The sequence below is a fragment of the Hoplias malabaricus genome, chromosome 6, assembly GCF_029633855.1.
Source record: "Hoplias malabaricus isolate fHopMal1 chromosome 6, fHopMal1.hap1, whole genome shotgun sequence".
Classification (NCBI taxonomy): Eukaryota; Metazoa; Chordata; class Actinopteri; order Characiformes; family Erythrinidae; genus Hoplias; species Hoplias malabaricus.
The window spans coordinates 28,469,698-28,490,437 of NC_089805.1; the positions used below are offsets into that span (position 1 = coordinate 28,469,698).

The 20,740-nt window shown below is 41.3% G+C and overlaps 1 protein-coding gene across 2 annotated transcripts in view; it reads right to left on the bottom strand.

Moving 5' to 3' along the window:
• Nucleotides 1-1,718: 1,718 nt before the first annotated feature.
• Nucleotides 1,719-20,740, bottom strand: part of tnrc18 (trinucleotide repeat containing 18) — a 59,115-nt gene continuing 40,093 nt past the window's right edge. For both annotated transcript variants that reach the window (XM_066675822.1, XM_066675821.1), the window contains exons 17-30: nucleotides 20,425-20,685; nucleotides 17,372-17,599; nucleotides 16,096-16,484; nucleotides 15,602-15,730; nucleotides 14,332-14,476; nucleotides 13,798-13,915; nucleotides 10,455-10,530; nucleotides 9,857-9,965; nucleotides 9,183-9,299; nucleotides 8,668-8,826; nucleotides 7,115-8,409; nucleotides 6,479-6,715; nucleotides 6,282-6,356; nucleotides 1,719-6,173 (exon numbers count right to left, since the gene is read on the bottom strand). In XM_066675822.1, the coding sequence (XP_066531919.1) occupies nucleotides 5,967-6,173; nucleotides 6,282-6,356; nucleotides 6,479-6,715; nucleotides 7,115-8,409; nucleotides 8,668-8,826; nucleotides 9,183-9,299; nucleotides 9,857-9,965; nucleotides 10,455-10,530; nucleotides 13,798-13,915; nucleotides 14,332-14,476; nucleotides 15,602-15,730; nucleotides 16,096-16,484; nucleotides 17,372-17,599; nucleotides 20,425-20,685 (3,545 nt within the window). In that variant the 3' untranslated portion in view covers nucleotides 1,719-5,966. The remainder of the gene's footprint in view (nucleotides 6,174-6,281; nucleotides 6,357-6,478; nucleotides 6,716-7,114; nucleotides 8,410-8,667; nucleotides 8,827-9,182; nucleotides 9,300-9,856; nucleotides 9,966-10,454; nucleotides 10,531-13,797; nucleotides 13,916-14,331; nucleotides 14,477-15,601; nucleotides 15,731-16,095; nucleotides 16,485-17,371; nucleotides 17,600-20,424; nucleotides 20,686-20,740) is intronic.

The following is a 20,740-nucleotide window of genomic DNA, read 5'->3' on the forward strand; positions in this document are numbered from 1 at the left end:
AAATCAGACATTATATACAAATTTAGTAAATGTCTGATGAATCCTCCCATATCATATAACAATTACTAAAATGCAGCTAATACATAATGAATTTATCTCTTGCTGATATAGGAAAATGTGTGAGTGAGTTTAATGAGGAATCATGATTTCTTGGGTCTGTACATGATAAGTATCGTGCACACTGTAGTATCAAACACTTGACATTTGTCACCACTCCAAAAGGGACTGTGCTTCAGGACTATTCTTGGACCACATGTAGAACAAACAAATGATCAAAACCTGCAAGTTAAGAAACCATGCTCTACAATATTCCTCATTCATTCTAATTTATTCTTTTTGTGAACATACAGAAAAAAAATGCAAACATTGCCTGTTTGACCTCTCTGTGAACTCTGGCCTAAAATTTGAAACTTGTTTATTCTTCAGCAATCTGCATAAAACAGCTTAATTCATGTGCTCTTTGATGAAAAACAACACATTTTTTATGTCTAAGAAGCTAAGAATGGTTCAGTTTCACAAATTAACATTGTTTCAGCCAGGTCAGGTTTTAAATGAGTTTATAATAGTCAGCCCAATCAAGCAAAACCTATAGCTTTCTTAATTAACGAGAAATGAAGAATTTGTACTGCATAACATTTCAGAAAATACAAGCGCATATGGTTTTTAAATAACCAACACCTGTTTTCCATTCTTTTTCTTAGTAAATGAGTATTTAGCCAAAGCTATTTTCGGACGCTTATCGTGGCTGATTATCTGGGGCATGTTGAGGGGCAATGTTGTCTCGTCGAGTTTTCTTTTTGAACGTTATTTCAGACACTCCGGAGTCATGTTTTCTCGTGTCCTGTAGAGACAGTAGTTTGATGTTTCTCATGCGCTAAAGCACGCACAGAGGAAAATCAGAGTGGAGGGAAAAGGTGATGCCAGAAAAATAATGTTTTTGTTTGAGTGAAATGGCATGTTGTGTTCGAGTTGCTCGCTGTTCGGTTTCGACTCACGCCAATGTAAACAGCCTCCAGTCCTCCGTCTTGCTCCTGTGGAAAAACAATAACCAGCTCTACGGATATTCACCTCTTAACCGCGACAACTCTCTCCCCTGAAAACAAATGTGAATCATGAGGAAGGACAAAACATTCCTCTGAAACTCAGTGAGAATCACAAAAACCGTTAAAGACTGTGATGCCTAATCTGTTTCCACCGCTTACAAAACATAGGCATTTAAAGTCATATATTCATAATACTCATGTTTATATAAAGAGTAGTCTACTTAAATGTTTCTGCTGTCACGCAGCCTACACCTCCGCTGATGTCATAATCAGATTTTATCTCGTGAGACCATGACATCTGAGTTTAATAACCTCATAATAATGAGAAAGTAAACCTTCATTTTTGATTGGCTATTTCATATACCTTGCCTCATGATTTGTAAAATATTGTTATTAATGGGAGGTGCCAATTCATTGTGAAATGCAAAATCATGATGATGAAAAACTGTTCTCATTATTATGACTTACTAAATACACCCCCCAATCCTTTAAGGACATAATACCTTTGGATAGATCATTAGGTTGTGCCAATAGGAAGCAAGACATCATTTTCAAAATCTTATTAAGTCTAAAAATATATTATTTTCCCTGTCAAAATTTTTGCAAAATGGGAGGCCACTTCCACCATATTATATTAAAATGAATACATTTTCTGAATTGTTACACCCCTGAAATTTGAAAATAAATTTCTAAAAGTCAAATTACCAATAACCACGTTCCATTTTTTACCATAAAGATTTATCAAGCACATGAAGCTACTGACAGAACGCTGACATTATTTTCACAATGTTTATTGATGAACTAGAAAACTGAGTTGTTAAAAGAACTGGAAAACACTGGTTAAGCTGGTTTCTTGTTTAAAAAAAATACAGTTTCATGAAGTTTACACACAGGTCAACAGCAATCTTACAATTGGTTTGACATTTTTTCAAAGATGTTTCCTTTTATTTTTCTATTTTTAATAACATAATTAAATGTGTACAAAGTGTATGTCCCCCTCTCAAAGGACCATTTACAAAACCATGACACTTAATTTTTCAAAAATCATCATTTTAAAACTCTAGCTTTTTTTGTAACAGGACTTTATCAATGCTGACAGACCAGCAGACAAAGGCCAGTGAAGGACCAGCCTCCAATCCACTCTCTCTCTTGCTCTTACAATCTCTCTTTCTCTCTCTCTCTTACAATCTTCGTCCCTCACTAGCAGCTACCTCACAGAAACCACATTCAGCAGTATTGCACATTAAGCATGGAGGACGATTGTTCTGAGAGGGGGAAATGTGACAAGGAAAAAACCCTGACAGGATTTGGGAAACAAAAAAAAAAAAAAAAAAAATAAAGGCCAACAAAATCATGCAAACAGCAAATCCTATTAAGGTCTGGCTCTCCTATACAAGAGCTTTTTCTAACAAGCCAGTAAATTCTCATATAGTATAAAGACTCGCAGACAGGTCTCTGGACATGTAGTAGAAGAAGACACTCATCCACTAAACTCGCTCTAAATGACTGCTGCTAGCAGGGGCCATCTTTTTTAGTGACCAGAGAATAGGACAGAAGGATGATTCAAAGCTGGATTTACTGTGTTGGAGACACAGCAAGCAAAATATATTTTTGTTGATTGCTCTGCTCTAATATTATTTCTAAAGGCATTACTTCTATTTCTACAACATGCAGACAGAAATACTCTAAAAAGTGCTTTACAGCTTGACTCAAGCTCCAAGTAAACATTTATATTTGAGGGGCACTTAAATTGTACAATTCAGTAAAAGACTAATATCTAACACAAAAATAAGCATATATCAGAGAGTTTTGGACCATGATTGCTTGCTCAGTGTTGCTTCAGATTTAGGTGATTTTAAAGATCATTTGGCACCATTTTAGTCAGCTTTGGGTCTGCTAAATATCATCGACCAAAATAATCAGAAGACTCAGAAAACAGTCTGAACCTGATATAAAGACAGAATATACAATTTACCTCAAGACCACATGTAATGATTAACATGTTAAGAAATAACCTATTGAATATCAACAAGATATCATCTCTTTGAGAGAGATTGGGCAATGTTATATGAAACATGAAAAAATAATATTTCAGACACATTTACGATATACTGTCTCTCTATATATGCAATAGTGTCAATACATTTCTACATAAAGATGTTCCGAAATACTGAGTAGGCCTAAATAGCTCTGGGTTGACAAAGCCCAGATGTCATTAGTGTACGTTCCCTTCTTGTATGTTTTTATCCTCCCTCAAAAATGGGAATAACTGGTAAAAACAAGAAAAAAAAAAATAAAAATAATAATAATAATAATATTAAAATAAAACCCTTCTATCAATTAGTATTTTGGCCAAAAGCAAAGTGTATGAATAACAATGGTTAGAAATGTTAAAAGCAGACAGAAGGCCTAATCTACACATCTAAAATACATGAAATTAGGACAGCAAACAAAAGCAGTACATTTTGAACTGACAAACAGGGAGGTAGGAGAAAAATAGTGAAGTGTGAAGATTTGGCTGGACAGTTTACATATAGATATTATAGAAAAGTTTACACTGTATTTATTCCTAAAATGACAAACTTTCCTAAACTCCAAGACACTCAAATTCAACATTCCAACCAAACATCATCAAAAAGGCCTGACATGTTCACAAGGAACATTTTCCACCCAGTACTAAATACATTAGTTGTATTTGACTAACTCATGACATAAGACAACATTCATTCTTTGAACCACAACAAGAGGAGGCACAAATGGGGGCGAGGGATATTCATATTTAAAAAAATAATAATAATAATAATAATTAAAAAATGTGAGTGTTTGCTAGTCTGAAATCTATTCTCAGCATATAATGATACCAGAAATCAAATACATTTGATTGGTCTTGATTAGAGGAGCAGCGAATAAACACCCTGGTCCTGTATCAGCATATGAATGCTTCTGGTAACTGATGGAGCTTTCTTTGGAATATAATATCAATCAGAAGACTTATTTACAAAGCAACATTCAAACGGTGTGATTGGGCCAACATTGAGCAGCCTCTTGGGACCAAGGTTAAGGCTATTAAGGCCAGACCAATAAACTGCAGGATGCAGGAATGGGTGAGAGGGACAGATCTGGGCAGGCAGATATAGAAAAGCAGAAATGCAGCAGCTTCCAGCAGAGGGGTTTGCAGTACCCTACTGTGATTGATGTCTTTTGTCTCTGTGCTGTGCTGCTTAGCTAGTCACATATTCTAACAAAGTGCTTTCATTGCTTTTTAGAAAGAAGAGTTTGGACAGGAGATAAAAGGAATGCTTAAAAAAAATGCAAAAAAAGCCATGCAACACAGACATGCCTGTCAAGGGTCTAAATTAGCAGTAAACTAACAAAGCCTAAAAAAAGGTGGTGGTCACACTGCACAATTGGCAGTCATGAAATACATCCTCTGTTGGGGATTGTCAAAACGTATCTGTCCCAAGACAGAATGCAAGGGTAGATTTAAGTGCTTTCTGTTGTACAATTGCAGTACTGGACACCTGGTTTAGAACAAAAACGCATTCCACAAACCTAATGTCCTGTAATAGTATCCTCAACATTATTCTATTCAATAACATTGCATTGGGCATCTGAGATGATTTTCAACAACAATTTCGGAGATCCTTGATCTAAACATTTAAGTTCCTGATTTTCACTTAATTTTGATCATATTCACAGTTTTATTAAAGCTGTTTTTCCCATCACTTTAAAAAAATTTCTTTCACAAATCTATGGTACACGAAAATAAAATGTGTCTTTACTGTTTATAGAGTGTAGGTCTGTATGTATTTACAAATGTAGCTATCTGTACAACATTTCAGACCATGACAGCCCATGAGTCATACAAAGAGCCCTTTCTGCCTCACTGGTTGGAGGAGAGGGCCATATAAATATTCTGATAAATCTTTTGGGCTGCTTGGTGGAAAAGTGACTCACACTTTCCTGTGAATAAACAGTGCGGAGTGCAGGAACAGCTCAGGATCCAACACATCAGACCACAGACCTGTGCACAGGTCATACGGACTGGGGCACTGCTCTCTCTCTTTTTATTTATTTATTTATTTATTTATTTATTTATTTATTTTTAAGTGCTTCAAATTGTTCCTCTACACATCCTCATGTGGAGGTGTCAGTGCAGGCTGCAGCTTTAAGTGTCTGGGCTTGTATCAGCTGTCTACATTTATTATCCCACTGTCGCCCTTTTCAATTGCAGCACAATTTTACAGGGAGGTTGCTGGACAGCAGAGTGGCTGGTAGGAATAGCTTCACTTGGTGGACTCAAGTCGCAAGTGTGACATTCACTGTCTTTCTAAATCTCATCCTCCAGAAGCTGGTCCCTGGGCCCTCGAAGCTGGTTCTCTGCAGTCCCCTCCCTGTCACCCAGTAGACTCAGTCCCATTAGACTGTGACACCTCATTCCAGCTCTGCCACTGACAGCTGGAGACAGAGGAGCTCAGCTGTACATACGCACTTGACCTCACAGTCAATTCTGACACGTTCATTCTGTGTTTTCCCAAAGCAAAGCTTTGTAAAAACGAAGCTATGATTTGTCCACCGAGCTCCATTGGCTGCTTAGACACGTCCTCCATGTGCACCTTCTAAGCTTCTTCACACGCGTACTTGAACACTACTGAGCTGCCGTTGATTTGAAGTCATCAGAATCTTGAAATCAAGCATTAATCTGTCACAAGGAAGACAGAGTAGCCCTCAAATCTCATCCACACGTTAACTCTGGGATTACAAGTACCCATTTTGTGACTTCTAAAACCTCTACTTGAGGAAGAAAAAGTTCCATTTAAGCCTGCAACAAGTCTCTAGCCCTTGTTCATCTCGAACAAACATCTCAGCTCATTCTTGTTGGCTGAGCCGAAACATACAGGGACATCGAATTGAGAGCACTCCTCAGCAGATAACAGGAACCCCATCAGTGTTGAAAATCATTCCAGTGGTTGGTTCGTAAGTACCAGCTAGGTAGTAGAGATCCTCACTGTCCTGGTACTTCTTGGTTTTAATCATCTGTTCATACTGCTCCAGACTAACCACCAAACACTTGTGTGAAATGGTCTGAACATCGTTCTCGTCAACATGAGAGGACTGGTACAGGGCCCGCTGTAGAAACAAACATTATAGCTTAGAAATAACTTGTTTTGATACTTTAAGTGGGAAAAAAAAAGCATGTATGTGTTTTTATACATAAAGTCTTATGTAACTACTCACTTCCATGAAATCCTTCCTCTGATTGGAGGCCTGTAGAACAGCAGGAAGGCTCCTTCCAGACAACTGATCCCAGTTCTGTCAAGGCAAGGTATGCAAGTATGATAGATGTTACGTAACATTACAGCCATATAAGGTCATCAAATCTTTGAGCACTCAGAATGCTCAGTTAAACAGTTCCATAAAATACAAAAAGTAACCTTTTTGTCATGAAGTTTCTTTCCAGGGTTGGTTTCTTCTGGATGATAGAACCATTTGACACGGACAACCATGTTGTTTCCCCAGGATTCCCACATGCTCTGGATGTGACCAATAAATGGGAGGTTTGGTCTTCCAGCAGACAGGAAAACAGCACAGTCTCCAATTCGGATCATTTCTTTCCCACGCATGATGGCCTTGTAGAAGAGTTTCTTTGCTTTGCCCTTCATCCCCCTCCTCTGTAATCAAAAGGCAAAAACATTTCAGTCTAAAGCTTAGATATCTCCAGTAACAGCATAATAACCAATTTCATTTAATATGAATTCTCACTTGTAGCTCAATACAACAAACAGTATTTTATTCTAAACTTGGAACAATCATCATCTTATAAGTAAAGGGAGATATTTTACAATGATTTGAATTTGGTTAGGAGCTCTCAATTTATTAGGTTAGGAATATATTTGTGTCAAAAATATAGGGAACCTGTCTACACAATAGATATTTAATTTGTTCTATAATTTAATTTCTTATAATTCCATTTAAACAGTACTGGCATGATGGTATCACCAGACTTTAAAGTGTTCAATGTCTAGGTAATTTTTTAAAATGATTTAAATACTAAATCAACAGTGACCCACCTGAGTAGGTTTTCCAAACCACTTCCACAGCTGTCTTGCGGGAAGAAAGGCAGAAATCTTGGGTCTATTCTCTACAGAGGGCAGTCTCTGTCTCTTGGCCAGCTCTTTTGTGGTGGGCAAGTGAATGCCCTCTCTTTTCTTGGGCCGGCCAACGCTCTTTTTCACTTTCTGTTGCTGTTTCTGTTGCTTCTGCTGTTGTTTGGGAGGGGACTGCTGTTTCTGGAGCTTAGGGGTGTCGACTGGGGTGTCAGACGTTACTTCTGGCTTCTCTTCCATGTCGTCTTCTTCATCCTGTGTCAGAGCCTGCTCCTGAGGAGATGAGGGCTGAGGAGCAGTGTGAGCCTCATCGTCTGAGCTGCAGGAGGACTCTTCGTCACTAGTGGTCGAGGAGGAGGAAGAGGAAGAGTTGAACCCAGCAGAGGAAGAGGAGCTGCTGCTGGATGAGCTGGAGGAGGTGGGGCTGGAGGCCCGGGAGCTGGTGGAGCTACTGTCCTGCTTAGACTTCTCCTGCAAGGCCCTACTTTCTTCCTCTCCCTCAGAGTCTGAGCTGCTGCTGCTACTGCTGCTGCAGCTGGCTGATTGAATATCTTTCTTCTCCTTCTTTTCACCAGAACTCTTCACTTTCACAAGGCCCTCACTTGTACTGCCCAGTTTACGAATGCTGTAGGTTGACACACTGTCAATGTTCACTGTCTCAGGTTCAGGATTGGCCTTGGGTTTAGGTTTCAGTGTTTTTTCTGCAGGTGTGGAAGTTGTCACTGTAGTGTAGCTGACACCCATTACGGCCTTGTTGTCTCTCTTAGCGGGGTTCTGGCCCTCCATCATCATCAAGGCTTTGGTCTTTTTTGTCTTGGGGGACATCACACCCTCATGGTCCAGCTTGATCAGGATTTCAGTCTGAGGCTGCTTGCGTTGGGCTTTAAGCCCTAACCCCATTGCCTCATCTTCGCTTTTTCGCACTCGTTTGACAGGTTTTGGCTTTCCTCCCTCACTGGTGGACATAAAAGAAGCCAGTGAAGTGGAAGGGTCATTATAGAGATCCACTGACAGAACTTTTCCATAAAGTGCTGAGGAGTACATGGACTGGGGCTGTGAGCGCGCTTTAGCTGGGGGCTTGGCTATAGCAGTTTTCTTCTGACATTCAGATATAGAGGTAGAGGAGCTGCTTGCGGTCGTCTGCTGGATCTTACTGCCTGGCCTTGGGCTGCTTTTCTGGGCAGACAGGGGCCTCTCCTGGATCTGCGCAGGGGTTGATGTGTCAGCTTTTTCGTGCTCCTTTGGAGTCACTTCAGGCTCTGGGAAGCAGAAAACATGGGAGCAGTTTAATAAGGCTGAGCACCACATTGACCTACATGGAACGGAGTGGAGCTAAAAGCTGTCACTGTTCTGCCAGGGAGCTCCCAATACAAGCCACAAGAAAATGATTTAACTCTGCCCAATCACAGTCTGCCTTTTTATTAATTTCAGCACAGCTAACAGCATATTCTTTAAAAGGAAAATGGTTAAATATCAAATAAGATGTGAATGTGCTTAGCAAGATATTAATATATCACCTGGTTTTGGTTTAGGTTTTCTTCCTCTACCTCTGTTTTTTGGAGCAGGATCTTCTGTGATTTTAGAGTCTGTCTCTTTGCTCTCAGAAACATCTTTACTGCACTTCCTACCACGCCTTTTAGTGCTAGCCACTAGCAAAGCAGGTGATGGCTCTGCACCTGAGAGAGAGGAGAAATAAAAAGACTTGGTTCAGTGCATACAAGATGCAATGTCTTTAAAATAATCAAAAACCCCTCTACATACGTGTCTTTATATTTATCAAGCATTACAGAGTTACTACTCCAGTAAAAAAGATCTTTAAGAAACTTTTCAGATTCTACAGATGAAAATCATTCTAACAATCAATTTAAGTAATTGACCTGCAGTTTAATAGAAAACATCTCATTCACCAATTTCATCATCACACCTAAAATATGAAAGCAACCATATCAGCAAATGCTTAGACTCCAAAACAAGCACCACATTCACCAAGTCCCTAAGTTTAACTTTTAGATCTGGGCCACAGATTACTCACACTGGATCTTGTAGTCTGGAGGGAGCAGTCTAATGTGTGACAGCGGGATCCGGCCGGTGTCCCCATCGTCAAACTCCACTGTGATCAAGTCATCCACCTCGTCCATATCAGGGCTCCCTGAAGGTGTTGAACAGGGAGAGAGATAGATGTGCAAGTACGTACATTACCTCAATTTACATTTCCACTGAGCAAAATGGCAATCCTCCCATGAAATGGCCGTCAAAAGCAGAAAACCACCAATTTCTCAGCTGCGTCTCATGGGCTGCTGCACTGCATACAGGGTCCTTTTTATTCTTGTCAGCTGACAGCAGCAGTAGCTATGGCCTCAGTTTAAGAGTTTTTTTGACAAGCTTCCAGCTCCCTCCTGCCTTAGTGGGAGGGAGAATAAATAATAATAGAATCAGAGGGCTCCATAAAGCTAACCACATCATTCTTCATCCCCTGGCCTCTTGGCTAAAAGCTTCAGATTAAAGGAAATTAAACAAGCCTTTGGCCTGAAAGGTTAGCTGTAGAGGGGACAGTAGAGATTTGTGCTTTTTTTTCCATATCTAAGAAAGACTGAATGAGTCAGTGTGTAGTACAGGTAGTAGAGAGAGAGAGAGAGAGAGAGAGAGAGAGAGAGAGAGAGAGAGAGAGAGAGAGAGAGAGAGAGAGAGAGAGAAAAGAAATCTTACCTCTGACAACTGTGCCAGGGTATAGACAGCGGTACTGCTGGCTCCAATAGGCTGCAATCCTCGTCCCCTGGGGCAGGTACCTCACAGAGGGGGGCTTTACATCGATAATCTGGAAGACGGGGGTGGTGCAACCCAAAGGGAAAAAATTAAATCAAGACATTTGCACATTCTGCAAGCTGTGCTGCACATGTTAATCTATATGCATCGCAAAGGGGTTGCTGTCTATTCTAATTCACAGCTGTATGGCTCATACATTACTTTCTGGCGTCAGAACATTTCTCTTTTGTGTATATAATCCATCTGAGAGAGCACTATGGCCAGGGTTGCTTTTGGCTGAGCTTCAGCTTCCTACGGCCCATTAGGAAGTAGAGGTAGTAGCTGAGAGCCCTCACTGCCTAAACCAACAGTCAGAATTAGTGGAGCAAAACATGCCCTCAGCGTAGCGGGAGTGGAAGGTGCTAAAGAGGTCCTATGTTAGAGCATGTCCAGAGCCTGTTAGCAGAGGCAGAGAGAGCATGCCCCTGGCCATGCTGCTGTGTGCTAGGACGTGCGTGGGCCTCATTAGCGAGTGGCAAGAACAGTGTGTGGAAGTACTGACCGCCTCCTGCAGCAGCTGCTCCAGGCAGTAGATGTGAGGCCTGTTCCCTCGCTCACCTTCAACCACCACGCTGTATCTGCAAGACACAAGGTGTCGTCATTAGCACACAACCTGACCATCTTGGCCTGACAGCTGAGACACCGCTGAGTGACCTGCTCCAGTGAGAGAGATGAAATACTCACAGGTATAGACACAAGACATGGAACCCTACAGGGTATTGAACTTTGAGTACTGTACACTTCAGGAAAGTTTTGAAACACCTGAGTAAGCACCATGTGCACGCACGCACACACACAGGTGCAAGCATGTTCTTAAAATAACCAAAAAGAATGGCCACATATCAAACTGCCCTCCACAATATTAACTCCAGTATATCAAAATAAAAATAAACCAACTGACAGAGATAGACCATATGTAGTACAGTGCATGGGGTGGAAGGGGGTGCATTGGGGGGTAGCCCCATTGGGGGGGTGTGTGTGTGTGTCAGACGAGGGATAGGCAGAACTTGTGTGCAAGGGGCTGAGAAAGTTGGAGCTGAGGCAGTCCTAACATGAAGACAGACCTCCTCAAAGGACCAGAAAGACAGACAGGGCTTTGAGCTGCCCTTTATTCCTCAATACCCAAAGGCTTTCTCCACTGCTTTCACTTGAACACTGAGCTTCTCCTCAGGGACTAGATTCAGAAACAGCTTTGCTTTTTAAAATTTGCTGCCTGATAAGTTCATCCTGTCAATGACTTTTTTTCTGTTAAAAAGCTAGGTCAGGTGGGCAGAGGAAGTACAGAGGTAGAATTTTTCTTGTCGTAGCATCTCCAGATATAGTGAAATCATGAAAATGATATTGACTTTGAATCTATGAATTTGTCTAGCCTAGAGCATTAGCATTTAAGTGCTATTTTTATATTTAGCAAATAAACAAAACCGACTCCAGAGGTCAGATGTTTGACCTGGATGCAAAAGGGTGCTTACAGTGCCAGCGTGAGCTCAGAGCCAGCTGTCAGACACGTCAGTCGGAGTGGCAGTGCTATTACTGAAACACAGGCCTGCGAGGTAATCGGGGACCCCTCCTCCCAAAACACTTCATCCAGGCCAGCCCCCGAGAGTCTTGCGAGCAGCCAACTCTCCTGAGAGACAGCCTGAAGGGGAGGGACGCTGCTGGGAACAGCCGATCACCCATGTCTGGAGGCTTCGCTTAAATTCACACCAGCTGCTCCCTGACAGGAGAGGGCTTTTGACTGGACTAGAGACACTACTAGCAGGGTTAAAAACAACCCTCCACATTTTAGACTAGCTAACCTAGATGGATTTACTGAACATATGATTACCAAGTCTAATAATGGTTCATGAAAAACTAACCAAAAAAAATAAAAATGTTCAACCAATAAGAGATGGGTCTGATAGGTCACAAGATTGATCCCAGAGTCCAATTTCTGTTCAACTACTGTGCAAAGATAATTATTTAAAAAAATTAAAGCTCAGAAACACAAACATTATGCTAAAAAAACAAACAACAACAAATGCCTAGAAATACCTTTCATTCAAAAGAAAAATTCTTGAATAGTTATCAAGATGGCCAGAAATACAGAAATATTTGATTATATGTGAAACGAAGGACCAGAATCTGTTTTCTTTAAGATGGTGATTATTTCTGTTCTCACACATTGGCCCAGAGCTGAGACTCAGTACATAAATAAAAAATGGGAAGCCACTGAAGGGTGAAGAGAAAGCTTCAAATTATTTTCCCATTACCCATAAATAATGGTCCTGAGCCATTAGCATGGCCTGCACGTCACGCGCATGACAATGGGCCTGCCAGCAGACTTTTCTGTACTTAGCGTGCAGACCTGGTGAAAAGCAGTGGCTTGGGGGTGAGGGGTGGGTGGTGGGTGGTGGGCACGGCCACTTCTTTCCATTCTTCTGGATTCCAGTCCTAATTCAACAGGGATCACTTTAATTATCCACCCCACAATTTAACAGTGAGCGGTTATGAATATGGTCATGCCTGCAGACACACTGGCTCTCCACAGTGTAATGGAGCGAGGGGGAGAGTTGCAGTTTGTTCACATTTACACTGGCTAAGGGTAATGGAAACGGGCACAGGAGCATAAACATGAGCCACGCGCGCATACACACATATCTGATAGCCTTTATGTGGACTATCAATCTCTGGATGCATTTAAAGTGTTGTGTAGCACATGCTACTATGGAGCAGAACAACAAGCGATCTGTTCCAGTCAGCTCTTGTAGTAGCACCGCGCTATTTTCTAAAATCTGGATATTAAATCTACTCACAACCAGTTCTCACTGTCTTTCTAACCAGGCTCGTTGAAGAGCATGGCTGAAGGCCTCTGATTCAATCGCAGTACTGCACAAAGGCACCTTCCACAGCGGGAAGGAGGATATTTTTAGCGACAGCACAGTGTGCTAGTATGTGCATGTGTTCAAGAGTGAGAGACACAGAGAGAAAGTGTGTGTGTGAGAGAGAGCGAGAGATAAAGAGAGAATTTCTTACTAAATGTGACTTTCATCTCAAAATCTAAAACGTAAAACGAACCAACAAAAACACTTTCTGAGCAGAGTAACACTGATAACACTCCACAACCATTCCCTCTCCAAATATACATTTGTTACACTAAAAAATACCAGATCTAGGTTTTCTTTCACCCAAGGTAGTGTCTCAAAGGCCAGCGTTCATAAATGACAGATTCCAATCCAGAATACTCCACATCAGTAGCTGATTTGCATAATAATTAGAAGTACATTGATTAGTTGATACAAAACGTTCACAGAAAAATGTTTCGCATCAGCATGTCCTTTGAGATGGACAGGGCTCCTTTAGAGGAAACAGACAAAAAAAACCCAAACTTCCAAGCAATGTTTTCAATAAAGTACACATTGAAATGATTCCATTAAGTGAAAACGTAACCCACAAACAAGCCAACTGAAGCCATAATGTTCACTCAGGCCAGGAGAGGGAACTACTGGTTGAAGCCTTCCAACTAAATTCTTCACAGAGAAGATTTTTTTTGCCTCTATATTACCCCACACTGATGTCAGGAAAGTGGTTTAATCTTCAGTATTCTGCATACATTTCCCAGTTTATCAAAGGAACTTAAGCTTGATTTTAAGATTTAAATATCTCCATGTGCCCCAAACACTTTGTTTACTTTATCATGTTCTGCCACCGAAATTGATTCAGTAAGCAGGTTACCCCAAAACAAATTCTTTGAAGACCTTTCATCACTTACAGCACGTCATCTTTTGAAGGGTAAAAGTGAGCGAGACAAAGGGGAAACAAGAACTGAAACCAAGAAAAATTGCAAATGTAAAACTGGGATCTCTTACATGTCAGGTGAGTGGACAGTGTTGACATGGCCAGCATACAGCAGCTTGTCATCCATGGGGATGAGCACACGTAGACCATCCTGAAGCTCATCCTTATCTATTACACAATTCCGAGGGGCTGTACAGGGAAAGTGCAATAAAAGATAAGCAAAACTGTGTTTTTGTGCTAAGAGATAATCACTCAGACAAATCCAATACTGTCATCCCAGCAGAGAGCTGTCTATGAGGTAAGCTGCAGGTGCAATTACAGTCATCTATGCATATTACCCTATGAATACAATCAAGCTAAATCTATTGTCGGATTTTTTATGCTGGATTAAGACAAGCGAGGACGTGAAATGACTCTTGCCTCCTGTCACTCAAGGCAATTTGCTTTTTAACAATGACATGTAGGCAAGAAAAGAAAGGCTGATTTAGTCATAAAACAGCAATTAAAAACAGAGCGCTGAAGAAAAGAGCTCAACAGCTTTGCTGACAGAGGGGTTTATGAAAAAGGCTGAGTGCCTTTGAGTGTGTTTGTGTGTGTCCACTTACCAGGAGTGCAGGGTCTTTCAGGTTGAGCATTGGAAGGTAGGTTTTCATCCTCAGAGAAGCTGCTGTCCTGGTTGGGCTCGAAGTCCTCATCAGCTGCCATGCTCTCCATCAGCTTGCTGACGGCACCACCCTTTCCTCGAGCCTGCTGTGGAAGTCGAGCAGGAACACAACTGGCCCCTTTAATAATGTCTATCACTAGGTATTTCCTGACCCAATCATAAAGTTTGTTTTAGTATCTGAAGAATGCTAAACACCCCAGGCATGTTTATTTACAAACATAGTTGTTTGCTATTAAAAAAAGAGTAGGGCCTTTAACCCACACAGATATAATTTCTTGTAACATCTGATATTTAATACCAATCTAAATTACAATCGGGTTAGAATAACGTTATTAGGACACTCCTCCGCACCACTGAACAACCAGGCATCACAGTTTATTTCTATGCACTTGTGAGAAATGATTCAGTGAAACCCATTTAGATGAGTGACAATCTCAACGTGCCAGACACCGGATTCTACATTTCAAAATGCCAGAACACCCAGGGGAACACCCGCACCTCAGGATGCCACATCAGAACATGTGATTTATACATAAAATAAAGAATGACGATGGTGAATTTTAAAATGCAGCCCACATTTCTCTCTCACAGAAAATAAAATAAATGTCTATAGAAATAGATAAATGAGGCAGCGGGGCAGGGAATTGAATGGAGGGATACATCCTTTAGTTCATTCTGCTCCCCTCCCACCGAGTGTATGGTCTAATTAGGCTTGCTGTTCACTCTCACTCTCTCTCAGTCTCCGTGCACTGGGTATTCAGAGCAGAGCTGTACAGCATGGGACAGGAGGCCGAGCCTGGCCAAGCTCATTCAAATGCATGGCTTTTCCCAGCGGCCTGCAGGAGGGGCCTCCAGCCTGCCAGGTAAAATTATTCTAATCCCTTTCAGTTTCCTTTTCCCAGGCTTGACTCTCTCTGCTCTATCTTTCTCTGTCCCTCTCCCCCTTCACCACCGGTACAGAGTGCTTCATGAAATGGCTGCTCCTTCCACTGCCCCTCTTTCAAATATTTATCATCTGGCCTCTTGTCTCACTGTAAAAAATGATCACTAATGCTGCATGAATCATATATTTTATGGTCTAATGCATCAAGGCCAGTTGCATTAAGGGAGTTCTGAATTTAATGTGGGGAGCTGGGCTAAATGGAAAGGAAAAAGACTGCAGTCTTCATGGACATTAGCATGTTATTAGTTATTAGCCAGGAAGAGCTTACCTCTCTGACTTTAGGCTTGGCTTTGCTCTTGCGGCCAGGGCTGACCGGGGGCACTGTGCTGCTCTCTGAGGGAGTACTGGAGAACTGGGGCAGGGGCAGACAATGGGGGCTCTCCTTCAACTTCTTCTTCTGCAACACAGAGAGACAAAGCTGAAAAGACAGACTGAAAGAACTCACACAAGGACATGACAGGACTCAAGCCAGAATAATTCTCAAGCATTGTATCCCATCACAGAGCAATGGATGGGGGAAATAAACATTAATGGTCTACCCTGTTCACAGCACTATAAAAAGACCGAGGGAGGATGTGGAGGGAGGGAGAGCGATGGCTGGTAATTGTAGCCTGGCAAGCTCTAGTCATCCTTTCACATCCAACAACATGACATTCCCAGCAGGAGGTTTTTTGTCCTACAAATACAGCAGGACACCTGCTGCCATGCAATGCTGTGGGGTGGCATGCAGGGCCCTTCATGCATTAATAAACCAGCACCCACCTTTCCCAGTGCTTTTGAATCTTTGACTTTAGGCAGGTCCTTGGGTGCCTGCAGAGAGGTTTTGGGGCCACGGGCCAGTTTAGGTGCCATTGGTTTGGAAGGAGAGACTGGGTTAGCCTGGGCAGCATCATGGAGAAAGATCCGCTCACTCCTTCGACGAGTCCAGCGATCTTCATCACTGCCATCAGCTGGAAAGTCCAAGCTGAGCTCCGTTTGGGATTTGGTCTTTTTAGGTTTGCGGCCACGTTTGCTGGGGCTGGACTCCTCATGAAGCACACTGGCTGGGGGCAGTAGTGGTAGCTCTGGAGTGGACCTCTTGCCGTGCAGAAGAGATGGAAACTTTCGGATCTTGATGTCACTTTCTGAGTCAGTGAATTCAAACTCTGTACCTTGAGACAAGATATCTAAAGTCAGCCAATAAATGTATCCCAGGCCTACTGAAACAAATCATGCGCTATGCAAAAGTGACCTTTAGTTAGAGTGTAACCATTTGTAACCATTTAAATAAATAAAAAGCAATATTGAAACTTCCTTGAAACAGCAAAATGATTTGAGTTTAAAAAACTGTGAATGTGAATTATTTAAGATTTAAAAATGTGGGGAATTGCGGCATAAAAAATTATATTAATGAATTAATAAAAATGAAATATAGGTTGTTACAGGTTGTACAAATTCACAAACCTATTCTCCATGCCTTATAAGAAACAATAATCTAACTATTGATACTAAAGACACAGGCCTATAAAATGTGGGATGAAGGATGCTAAGCGATTCCTGATTTTGAGTGACGAATGCCGGGGGCTGAACGAGTGTTAATGAGAGGGGCTTGGGTTGTTTGCTGGAAAGCCTGCCATGAGGTTCACTGGGTGTCCAGTCATCATCACAGCTACAGAGCAACACTTTATGAAAGCACAGCCCAGTCAGTGTCACTCGCTCAGGAAAAAAAAAAAAAGACACACCCACACACTCCCTGAAAGGATAATGGTGCCCCAGTATCCAGGTGGCACAAAACTGATGTGTGTCTGTATTCAATAACACCCCTACTGAGTGACTGCTCCAGCACAATGTGTTTTCATTAGCCGGCACCTTTTCAATTTTCTCACACACACACACTGCATTGCCAAGTCACTGAGGTATTCGTGTCCCATGGGCAAAGAAATACTGTTGATCTTGTGTACGAAAGATTACAGATATATGAAAGGCACTAGAAGGGGGGAGAAAAAGAAGAAAAAAGACCACAGAGCTGTTGGTACACACTGGAACAGCGTTCACTCACCTAGTAGGCTCTGCCTCTCCCCCTTCTTCTTGGCTTTCTGTTTGGCCTCCAGCTGAACGAGGGACACGGGGCTGGAGATGATGGGGCTAGGGATGGCGCTGGCAGCAAACCGAGCTAGCAGACCCAATCCACTCTCCTCCAGTGAAGAAGAGCACAGGCCATCACTCTCATCAAAGTCATGTTCATAGTCCTCTTCATCCTCATAATCATCCCCCTCAATGAAGTATTCTATTATGAAAGAAGCAGAATTAAACATTCCAGAGTATAATAATAATAATTAATAAATAAAAATGTCTAAATACAATGTGTAAATCTGGATAACAATGTGTAATTATATGTATTCCGTTTAAAGACATCTTCTCAAAAGCATGAAGCAACACACATTTGCTGCATTTTCCCCTTGCTGTAAAAACAACTGTACAGCATACATGTCTGTGAATACTAAATCATTGCTCTGTATCCATCATTCTGTCTTTGCCACATATGACTTCCTATGACTTAACACCACAGCTGACATTCCTTGGACCAAAATATCCCAGATCAAACATGCCTGCCCATTAATGCTCAAGCTTTCTCAGGTTTTGGAGACATACCTAGGTCTTATGGCAGCGCAAATTGAGAATTCACTGGGTGGGCAACATCTTGCAAAGTCAGCTTTCAAATTGAGGCAGCTGCAGGGCAAGATTTAATTCTGCGTTTTCGAATGCAAGAGAAAAGGTAAAGTACTGTGAGGGGGAGGGGAGGAAAAAAAAAAACACTAGAGAACTGATTTCATGTTCGTCTGGGTCATTTTGCTGAATGGGCTGTATAGTTAGAAAATGAAAATAGAACCCACTGGCTCTGCAGAAAGCTGGACGTGGGTTACAGGCGAGGACGGGGGGAGGGGGGAAAAAAAATCTACACATTAAGTAATTCATCAATTATTAACAGCCCTGTTCTGTGGAGCTTGTCTAAACTGATAAGGGGAGAGAAATTCTCAAGGACTAACTGTAAGACAGTAGGTACCCGCTTTAACTGACACCCCCCATCTCAATTTCACAGGAGGGTGACAGACACATTAGAAGACAGAGGACACAAGACACACAGAATGTTCCAGAGGGGTTATGTTTGCTGACAGGAGGAATGGACAGATTAACACTTAATGCACATATAATGCACGATATTCAAAGCAGACAAGGACCTTTGGTATGTTATGTTGTGCAATAAAATAAACACAAAGGTTAGAAAAGACACCACATGTTCTGACAACGGTGTTAGGGACTTAAGCATGTAGCACACTCAGGAACAGCAAGCAGAGGATGTGCACAGGTAGAAGCAAGCTAGGCACACAAAGCAGGCTCTGTGAGGACAGACCTCCATGGCTCCTGGGGCTCTGTGGCTGCTCTGAGTCATATTCATTCAGGGACAGAGAGGAGTTTGGGCTCTTAAGCCATGGTTATAGCCTTCCCTGTCCTAGTCCTGCTATCTGCTGAGATCTGTACTAATACAACAGATAAGGAAACTGAGAACCAACTACAGCGAAACAGACTGAGCCAAAATGAGGAAAAATATGACAACCAGAACTTGGCCTTCAGGTCATACAGTAATTTTGGAGTTCAAACCTTTAGGTCTGTGGAGACGGTTGTTGTGTGACAGAACATACATTACTTGAATGTCATCTCAAACCCTATTGCTATCAGCTCTTCTTACAGTGTCTGCTGTTTTCCATCTCAAAGAAATAGATTTCTGGTGCCAGTTGTGAAACAGGTGGTGTGAATTTCATGAACCTGTCACACACTGCAAACCAACCAGATAGCTGTGAAACCATTAACCAATGAACTGTCATCTGCTAAAAAGGTTATAAATGAACAGTGAAAACCCAAGAACTATCTAAACCTACAAATAGGGATAACCATGGCTTATGGGCACACAATTAAAAAGGTACAATTTGTGAGAACATGTTAAGACACATTCATTGGTTTTATTCATTTATTTATTTATCCCCCTGAATTTTTTTTTTTGTTCTGCAACACAACGTAAGCACAATTTTGTAAAAATGTATTAAATCGAAAAGTCACAGCAAAAGAGGGTGGTGGCCTACTTACAGAACATTGCCCATGGCTCAGGTGACATGGATAGTGACCTCACGTTGCACAGCTGGCTGCCCTACTCCGAGCCAAGTGCTTGGCTTCTCTTTTTGGTTGCAGCAGGACAAGCAAATACACAGACCGAAAGACATTCAAAAAAGTATTCATGGGTAGGAGAAGGGGTCAGAGGTGGAGGGATGGCCAAGCAGCTGCAGGGAGAGAGCCAGCAGTCTAAAGAAGCTAGATATACTTTTTTTTTTTTTTTTTTTTTAAATAAACAGAAGAGTTCCCATGTATCCAAATATGCCAATCATAAGAGAGACTTAAACATGCAGAAATTTTAACTTTAGTTATAAATATACAAGGACATATATATATATATATATATATATATACACACACACACATATATATATATATATATATATAAACAAAAAAACTCCTAAAAATTGATAAGGCCCAACAAATTGCTGGCAATTTTAATATGTGAATAAATAGAGCTCATTTTAGATTAAGCACAAATATTTGCCTACACACATTCATCTCTGTGCAATCTATGAGTGGGATTGCTTGTGAAAAGGCATATTTGATTAACGGGAAATGAGGAATATGTAGCATATTGCAATCTAATTTTCTAGCAGGAGACGTAGCGAAAGAGACAATCAGTGAAAATTAAAATCAGCATGTTTAATAAAGCTTGGGTACCAAACTGCGATACAATTAAGAAACATTTTCCACAAAATTACAAAAGTTTTAATGCACAAATGCTACAGATGTCTCAAATTAGACAAATAATATAAAAAAATTAAAAAGACTCTAAAAAGAGTCAATAATATAATATACAAGCATACATGTTGTGAGGTAGCAAATGTACCATAATATAGGATTATGGCTTCTCAGAAATTGCAACCAATAGCCATGGCAAAGACAAGAAGGCTCATTGGGCCGGAAAGCAACTGTGTGCATAGCGAAGGTTTATTTAGTAACCTTGATCAAATGAGTCCTCGGAGGAGCTGACTCCTGCCTCTTGCAGTAATAAAGCAAAGTGCTTCTGTTTCCTCTCTTTCGCTGCCTGTTTTGTCTTGATTGAAGACAAGGGAGATAGAGAGGTTCTCTTGGACGATGGCCGTTTCTTCTTGGATGGGGTGCTGCATAAGCTTGGGATCTGGACACAAGAGCCTGATTTTTCCAGAATGGAGCGAGGTGGCCAGCCTTCCTTTATGGAATCATCATCTTCTGAATCAGTGTCTGTTACAATTATATAGAATTTAGGCAATCGTTTGGCAATTTTAAAGCAGTTTCA